Source organism: Carassius carassius, chromosome 6 (assembly GCF_963082965.1).
Source record: "Carassius carassius chromosome 6, fCarCar2.1, whole genome shotgun sequence".
Lineage (NCBI taxonomy): Eukaryota > Metazoa > Chordata > Actinopteri > Cypriniformes > Cyprinidae > Carassius > Carassius carassius.
Window position 1 is genome coordinate 31,514,639 of NC_081760.1, and position 9,248 is coordinate 31,523,886.

Consider the following 9,248-nt stretch of genomic DNA (forward strand, 5'->3'; position numbering starts at 1 on the left):
TTAGCTTTTTTATTCACATGAGGGGAGTGCTTATTATTGTTGTTATTATTATATTAGAATAAATCTCATGCTGTACTCTATTTTAGGTAAAACTTTCATATTTTTCATTACATGCAGATAAACGGAATTTACAGGGCAAGCGATCTCAGAGGATACAGACGAAGCAGAGTCAACTCTTTCACGTAAGCATGACTGCTGTGGTATTTAAAATTCATCATAGAGAATTCCAGGATGTTTTTAACACACTGGGGGTTAAAAATGATCCTTTTTTATTATTATTATTTCCAGGAGTGGCTCCATTAAAGTAGACATGACACTTATCTTTGAGAATTCTTCTATAGTCCTAAGCTCATTTGAAGTAGAAGCTATTCTTAACATGTCCGCTCTGAATGGTACCATACCTCTGGACATCATACTTGAAACTATCAAAGCAGGTGAGTGTGTGACGTACAATACACAAATTAGCATGACAAGTAAATCATCAGAATTTCAAAGTTTCACGTGTGCTACACATTTTTTATTACAGGGGAAATAGTTACTTCTACACCAGTGCCTGTCACAAATGTTGAATCTACCACCATGAAATACACATCGAGTACAAATGGTATTTTCTAACTAATACTATGTTACAGTGTTAAATTGTGTTTTATTTAATACTTTTAAATACATAATAAAAGGAATTTTATATATAACACATAGTGTGTAGTGTACCACCCCCTGAGAACTCATCACCATATATTCTTATCTTCTTGTTTTGTTTCTGTACTTCTTACCTTTTCAGAGTACACAAACACCACCTCTAGTGGCTTTCCATGGATGTTAGGCTGTTCACTTCTGACTATATATCCAGCCATTATTGTTTTATTAGCACAAACATTGTTGTAATTTTAAAGTGCACTGGTAAAGTTCACTAAAGAAACAAAACGAAAGACAATATGTTTAATATAATATTTAAGCTGATTGTATTGGTGAGGAATGGACAAATGTTGTTTATTTCAAATGTTGTGTCAGATTAAAAAAAAACATATATATATATATATATATATATATATATATATATATATATATATATATATATATATGTATAAATGCTGGTTTTGAACTCAAGTGTACAAAGATGCATCATTTCATTTGGTTACCTATATTCCTATATTATTGTATCTGATCTGTGTATTATTTGTTATTAAAGTTAATGCATTCTGTTGTATTCTTTGCATTCTACATATAACCATGCTACCAGTAGTGCATTTATTTTATTTTATTTTATTATTTGTTTTTGTTTTTTTGTCGTCTGAATCAACATTCTCTTGTTTACTAGAAATATCTTGTCTGAGCAGATGGAGTGTGTTGAAAAACCCAACCCCTTTTCCCATTTACTTTTACTGGACCCAAGCTCATTGTACTTCACATTACACCGTTTAGAGATTAAAAACAAATTTGTAGCAGATAAATGATTAAAGTTTGGAATAGTCACTGTCGTACACTGGTAAAGTTCACTAAAGAAAAAAAATGAAATACAATATGTTTAATATAATATTTAAGCTGATTGTATTGGTGTAGAATGGACAAATGTTATAGAAGTTTATTTTATAAAGAGACTATATTTTACGGAGAGACTATAGTTTTTTTTTTTTTTTTTAGAACCATCATCCTATTAAATATAATTAATCTGAGAAGGACTAATCTTTGGGGATTTGTGCAATGTAATTGTTTATGTCATATTTAAAATATATATTTATATATATATATGTTGGTTTGGAACTCAAGTGTACAAAGATGCTTCACTTCATTTGTGATGATGTAATGTAATGATTAAAGTTTGGGAAAGTCAAAAAAAAAAAAGTGATTGAACTATCCACTGCATTGGGAAAAAAAGTGATTGAACTATCCACTGCATTATTCATGCTTTGTATTATATTGAACTGCAATTAAATCTCCTGGCAATTTTGTGTGATCTGATGTATTCTAAAAGTATTCTTTGAGAATAGGCTGAATCTCAGTTTTTCATGTTGTCAAAAGTCAAAAAGTGGATTAATCTAGATACAGTCTTTATTTGTGAAGTTTATGCAACACTGAATTTACAAAACAAACATTATTCCACCTTCATTTTATTAAATATTCATAAAACATAATACAGAACATTTAGCAGAACATTTTTCATTTACTTTAAGATTAAATACATAGATTGCACATCTTAAGAATCTAATTAACACATTGGTAAATATAATATAAAAATATTATTATATATAATATATAAAATATTATTATATATAATAATATTTTATGGTTCAATCCATTTTCAGAAGAGCAAAACAATCTCAATTTTGAATTACAACATAATAGCTCTATAGGTAACTTTCACTTATGCCATTCCTGTGTCATAAAGAAATGTTCAGATTTGGTTCCAATGAACCAATCCTCATTCTTTCTCCCGCTCAGCGTACACATAAACAACATGCTTTTTGTAAACAAAAGAAACCAAAATACCATACCATACGTATCACCATGGCTCTATATGTGGCAAGAAAGACTAGTGAATGTTACAGCTAGATCATAACTTGGATTGTCTTGCTTTGTGACTTTCTGATTCTGAATGTGAAAAGATCAGAGATGCAACGTTCATTTATTGTGTTTAGTGCATCACAGCTGACACCACGAGTGATGCTAGGGTCATCCACAAAGCTGTCAGCATACTAGCCAGGACCGGAGACCTGTTAACTGTAGTAATAAAAAAAAAGAAATGTACATTAATCACTGACACGTCTATTACGTCCATTAAACAATGCCTTTTTGGATATTTTCCATAGTATTAGAGCCACATAACCCATCAAACTTAAAAAATTACAAATAAATTAGTTATAAATCATTACAATAAACTTATATATAAAAATTATACTGACCAGTGTTTCCTGATGAGTCTGTAACAGATAGTGAACTGACTCCGAAGGTGAATGACCCATTTTTAGCACTTTCAAGGATTGCGTTAAACAGTTCTGTCACTGAAGGACCTGTGCTACTTTTGTTAAATCCCAATAGAGAATCTACAAAAATAGAGCCATTCCTGAAAGGAAATAATGTTAAAATAGGGAATAAATGAAAAACTGTAATGCAATTACTGGTCTGTTGACTTTCTAAGCAACTAACCAATAAACCACTCAAAACTATTTATCGATAAGCTGATAAATAAACATATAGAAAAATAAAAATGTAGTAATGCAACAGACAGAGCTTTAAACAGAGCATTCGATGTTTTTTGTTATGATGATAATAACTGTATGACTTTACCTGAATCGCCAAATGTTCATGTCAACATAGTTTGAAAAACGTTTCTTTAAAACTCCATCAAACTATAAGAAATGAATAAAACAGAAGAGATTTTAATTTTATGATGGTGAACCAGACAAACCTTCAAACTGTTTTCCAACTGAAGTATTACCATTAATCAAAGGAAAAATGAATTACCTGAGTAGTGATATTCTTTGCCAGAGTTACGGCTTGAGGAGAGCTGATATTTGATAGTTCACTGGTGAAGACCTCATTCATTTTAAAGGTCATATTGAACTCAGAACGACTGCTGCCTGCTGTCGTAGAGACTGTTGTCGGAGCTTGAAGCGCAGAAAAAAATGGTAAGCAATTCAATAATACTCAATAGTCATTTCAAGTTTGCTATGAATCTCAACCACAAAGACAACATTTTGCACCTGCCACAATTTGTGTTTGGGTGTGTATGGTCAAACAAGACTATTTATGCCTATGCCATTCCTTTATGGTTGAAAAGGTAACAGACAAGTAAATAATAGGAAAAAAATGCATCTTTAAATATACACTGACCACTGGTTGGTGTGATATCGGCAACGCTGACGGATGTGTTATCAACTGTAAAATTCAAACTTCCAGAATTAACTGCTGAAATAAAGGTGTCTTTCACGTCTGTCACATTAGGAGTAGTGCCGGCTGTGGTGTTAAACTCAAGCACAGAATCAGTCACAACGGAGCCACTCCTGTGGGGAAAAAGAATGTTGAACAATTAACCATAATTCAGTCATAATTACCCAACAAACAACTGAATGACCAAATGGAACAATCAAATGGTCAGTTGATCAACAAACGGATGAACCAAACAACTATAAAAGAAATAAATAATATTGCATGTATACATTTATTTTGATGAAATTTAAATTGGGTGTTTGTGAATTACCATAAGTGAATGTAATTGTTTTACCTGAAGCTCCGAATAATCATGCGGAGAAAGTTTGCAAAACGTTTCTTGTAAATTGGAGTAAACTATAAAAGAAAAAAAAGAAAAAATTATTTTATTTACATACAACAGTCATTTCTGTTTTGCAGAATCAAATTTTGCCTCAAGAATTGTCGTGAATTCAGGTAGACTAATAAACAAATATTTAGCAATTAATACAACATATAAAAACATATATGACCAGTTGTATTTATTTGTAATATTGCCAATGCACAAAAACACCATATGTAGTGCTATTGCGATCAATACGATGCCTCGTTGGGGAAAAAAATACTACCGTGTTGGTGATCTGTTGCGCCAACTGTTGGGTCTCAGGAGCATTCAGATCGGAGAACACTGGCTTGAAGGTTTGAGTAAGTCTGAACACTAAGTTAAATGATGCAGTATTAGGAGCGGAGGAGACTGTTGCAGCTGGTGTAGAGACTGTTGTTGCTGGAGTCGTAGTTTGATTAAAACTAGAAGTTGTATTTGTAGTTTGGTTTGCAGTTGCAGTTTGATTTGTAGATGCAGGCTGATTTGTAGATGAGACTGTTGTCGGAGCTTGAAGCGCAGAAAAAAATGGTAAGCAATTCAATAATACTCAATAGTCATTTCAAGTTTGCTATGAATCTCAACCACAAAGACAACATTTTGCACCTGCCACAATTTGTGTTTGGGTGTGTATGGTCAAACAAGACTATTTATGCCTATGCCATTCCTTTATGGTTGAAAAGGTAACAGACAAGTAAATAATAGGAAAAAAATGCATCTTTAAATATACACTGACCACTGGTTGGTGTGATATCGGCAACGCTGACGGATGTGTTATCAACTGTAAAATTCAAACTTCCAGAATTAACTGCTGAAATAAAGGTGTCTTTCACGTCTGTCACATTAGGAGTAGTGCCGGCTGTGCTGTTAAACTCAAGCACAGAATCAGTCACAACGGAGCCACTCCTGTGGGGAAAAAGAATGTTGAACAATTAACCATAATTCAGTCATAATTACCCAACAAACAACTGAATGACCAAATGGAACAATCAAATGGTCAGTTGATCAACAAACGGATGAACCAAACAACTATAAAAGAAATAAATAATATTGCATGTATACATTTATTTTGATGAAATTTAAACTGGGTGTTTGTGAATTACCATAAGTGAATGTAATTGTTTTACCTGAAGCTCCGAATAATCATGCGGTTTAAGTTTGCAAAACGTTTCTTGTAAATTGGAGTAAACTATAAAAGAATAAAAAGAACAAATTCTTTTATTTACATACAACAGTCATTTCTGTTTTGCAGAATCAAATTTTGCCTCAAGAATTGTCGTGAATTCAGGTAGACTAATAAACAAATATTTAGCAATTTATACAACATATAAAAACATATATGACCAGTTGTATTTATTTGTAATATTGCCAATACACAGAAACACCATATGTAGTGCTATTGCGATCAATACGATGCCTCGTTGGGGAAAAAAATACTACCGTGTTGGTGATCTGTTGCGCCAACTGTTGGGTCTCAGGAGCATTCAGATCGGAGAACACTGGCTTGAAGGTTTGAGTAAGTCTGAACACTAAGTTAAGTGATGCAGTATTAGGAGCGGAGGAGACTGTTGCAGCTGGTGTAGAGACTGTTGTTGCTGGAGTCGTAGTTTGATTAAAACTAGAAGTTGTATTTGTAGTTTGGTTTGCAGTTGCAGTTTGATTTGTAGATGCAGGCTGATTTGTAGATGAGACTGTTGTCGGAGCTTGAAGCGCAGAAAAAAATGGTAAGCAATTCAATAATACTCAATAGTCATTTCAAGTTTGCAATGATACTCAACCACAAAGGCAACATTTTATACCTGCCACAATTTGTGTTTGGGTGTGTATGGTCAAACAAGACTATTTATGCCTATGCCATTCCTTTATGGTTGAAAAGGTAACAGACAAGTAAATAATGGGAAAAAAATGCATCTTTAAATATACACTGACCACTGGTTGGTGTGATAACGGCAATGCTGACGGATGTGTTATCAACTGTAAAATTCAAACTTCCAGAATTAACTGCTGAAATAAAGGTGTCTTTCACGTCTGTCACATTAGGAGTAGTGCCGGCTGTGCTGTTAAACTCAAGCACAGAATCAGTCACAACGGAGCCACTCCTGTGGGGAAAAAGAATGTTGAACAATTAACCATAATTCAGTCATAATTACCCAACAAACAACTGAATGACCAAATGGAACAATCAAATGGTCAGTTGATCAACAAACGGATGAACCAAACAACTATAAAAGAAATAAATAATATTGCATGTATTCATTTATTTTGATGAAATTTAAACTGGGTGTTTGTGAATTACCATAAGTGAATGTAATTGTTTTACCTGAAGCCCAGAATAATCATGCGGTTTAAGTTTGCAAAACGTTTCTTGTAAATTGGAGTAAACTATAAAAGAAAAAAAAGAACAAATTCTTTTATTTACATACAACAGTCATTTCTGTTTTGCAGAATCAAATTTTGCCTCAAGAATTGTCGTGAATTCAGGTAGACGAATAAACAAATATTTAGCAATTAATAAAACATATAAAAACATATATGACCAGTTGTATTTATTTGTAATATTGCCAATACACAGAAACACCATATGTAGTGCTATTGCGATCAATACGATGCCTCGTTGGGGAAAAAAATACTACCGTGTTGGTGATCTGTTGCGCCAACTGTTGGGTCTCAGGAGCATTCAGATCGGAGAACACTGGCTTGAAGGTTTGAGTAAGTCTGAACACTAAGTTAAGTGATGCAGTATTAGGAGCGGAGGAGACTGTTGCAGCTGGTGTAGAGACTGTTGTTGCTGGAGTCGTAGTTTGATTAAAACTAGAAGTTGTATTTGTAGTTTGGTTTGCAGTTGAGGTTTGACCAGCACTTGCAGTTTGATTTGCAGCTGCAGTTAGATTTGTAGATGCAGGCTTAGTTATAGTTGCAGTTTGATTTGCAGCTGCAGTTAGATTTGTAGATGCAGGCTTAGTTATAGTTGCAGTTTGATTTGCAGCTGCAGTTAGATTTGTAGATGCAGGCTTAGTTATAGTTTCAGTTTGATTTGCAGCTGCAGTTAGATTTGTAGATGCAGGCAGAGTTATAGTTTCAGTTTGATTTGCAGCTGCAGTTAGATTTGTAGATGCAGGCAGAGTTATAGTTGCAGTTTGATTTGCAGCTGCAGTTGGATTTGCTTTTATTTTGGGTAAAAGAAAAATGAGACACAGATCAACAAAAGTGTTTCATAATAAATGTGTCATAATGAACATTAAGATAAATCTGTAAACACACTGACCAGAAGTACTGTTGCTGCTATCAGTGGTGTTATTGTTGCTCTCAGCTGCATTTCCCGGCACAAGTAGGCTTCCTGTTTAAAGTGAAATTAGAAAAATGAGACATGGTAATAAAACAAAAAAATTATAATAATAAAAAATAAAAAAAATTATAATATAAAAATATTACTTAGATTTTGGACATTAACACTGAACTGCTATTTGTGTAATTATGATAATACAGCTATCACTGTAAACTAAAGATATATCTTTATACAGCTGGATTGTTGAGAAATTCACTTTTCGGAAAAGTATGATTAGAATTTTTGTCACTTTTTTTTTTCTTTTCTTTTTTTGACCACAAAGTCATTTTGTAATTTCAATGCAATGAGAAACAATAACTATCACTACTTATTAGGGAACAAGCATCACTACTTGGTTCTTACCAATAAGACAAAGAGCAGGTACTATAATCCTCCACTCCATTGCTATGTCCTTTTAGCAGTATGCCTAAAAATTAAAGCATATTAAAATTAAGCATATATGATTAGTATAGCAAAGTTCAAAATCAAACACATTTCATAATATAATAGAATAACAATAATGATAATATATATATATACATACACATACACACATACATACACACACACACACATATATATATATATATATATATATATATATATATATATATACATACATACACACACACACACACACACATATATATATATATATATACACATACATACATACATACATATATATATATATATATATATAATCCACATGGGGGGTACACTTCATATAAAAATCTCAAAAAGTATCAAGAGCTGCATAAGAATAAAATACAGTTAGATTGACCAAGTATTTAAAGATTTAATAAAACACGGTAATATAAAATAAACAACCCCTTAAAGTTTGCATTATGATTTACCAAAAAAAGCACACACTTATTCCATAATCGTTGCCATGTTAAATTCATTTTTATAACATTTTTTATCAAATTGATAAAGAACAACTGGGGGAAAAATTTACTTACTATTTGATTATTGCACCACAAAACACAATCCAGGTTAATCCTTATAGCAAGTTTCTGTCACCTCTAAAAGCCCAGCAGACAGGTAAACTGGTATTTAAAGCTAGACAGTTTTTTTTTTAATTTGAAGAACCAACCAATGAGATAAGAGATGCGAGTTTGCTGACAAACTTGAAAAACAACAATCGGAGTAAATAGCTTTATTTCCTGGTATGTACGTGATGGTTCATGATGACAGTCAACCAATTATGGCAAACTGAAAAATCACGGCTGAAAAAATTAGTTTTTACATCTTTCAATGCTTTGTGCCATCGCTAGTAAAACTGTACATTATTCATGTGGAAATTTGTACTTGGATTAAAGTAAAAAAAATTAAGTAACATCCCCCCCCCCCCCAAAATAAAATTGGATACCCAATGTGTTTGCAAAAAGCTTATAGCCAATATGTGTCTAATAGATATATTCTAGTCAATAGTACTTGTTGCTTTTAGACATTGCAATAACTGAACTAGCCAATCTGGTACGACCAAGATAATCTGAGAACCTTTACAGGCACAATCCAGTACTCACCAAATGATGTCAAATTAGCCAGCTATCAAGCAAAAATTGGTTTTGTCTTGATAAAGTAATTAAAATGTGTGATTTTCTCAAGGGTCTAGGTGGGGGTATTGTGTTA

The 9,248-nt window shown here is 32.7% G+C and overlaps 1 protein-coding gene across 1 annotated transcript; it reads right to left on the minus strand.

The window, feature by feature from the left end:
* Positions 1 to 2,260: 2,260 nt before the first annotated feature.
* LOC132142632 (uncharacterized) lies at positions 2,261 to 7,402 on the minus strand. Its single transcript, XM_059552636.1, has 13 exons — positions 6,922 to 7,402; positions 6,609 to 6,670; positions 6,218 to 6,387; positions 5,729 to 5,991; positions 5,416 to 5,477; positions 5,025 to 5,194; positions 4,536 to 4,798; positions 4,223 to 4,284; positions 3,832 to 4,001; positions 3,463 to 3,605; positions 3,286 to 3,347; positions 2,901 to 3,061; positions 2,261 to 2,718 (listed from the first exon to the last, which is right to left on the minus strand). Exons 2-13 carry the CDS (start codon positions 6,626 to 6,628, stop codon positions 2,633 to 2,635), a joined length of 1,632 nt encoding a protein of 543 aa, XP_059408619.1. The 5' UTR covers positions 6,629 to 6,670; positions 6,922 to 7,402; the 3' UTR covers positions 2,261 to 2,632.
* Between the last annotated feature and the right edge of the window lie 1,846 nt (positions 7,403 to 9,248).

Bases quoted from the DNA above. Each gene is read 5' to 3' on its own strand.
- LOC132142632 (XM_059552636.1), bottom strand. From the start codon at position 6,628: ATGATTATTCTGGGCTTCAG. The intron at 6,388-6,608 runs GTAAAACAATTA...TTTTCCCCACAG, and splicing joins ATGATTATTCTGGGCTTCAG to GAGTGGCTCCGTTGTGACTG. The intron at 4,799-5,024 runs GTCAGTGTATAT...CTGCGCTTCAAG, and splicing joins CGATATCACACCAACCAGTG to CTCCGACAACAGTCTCATCT.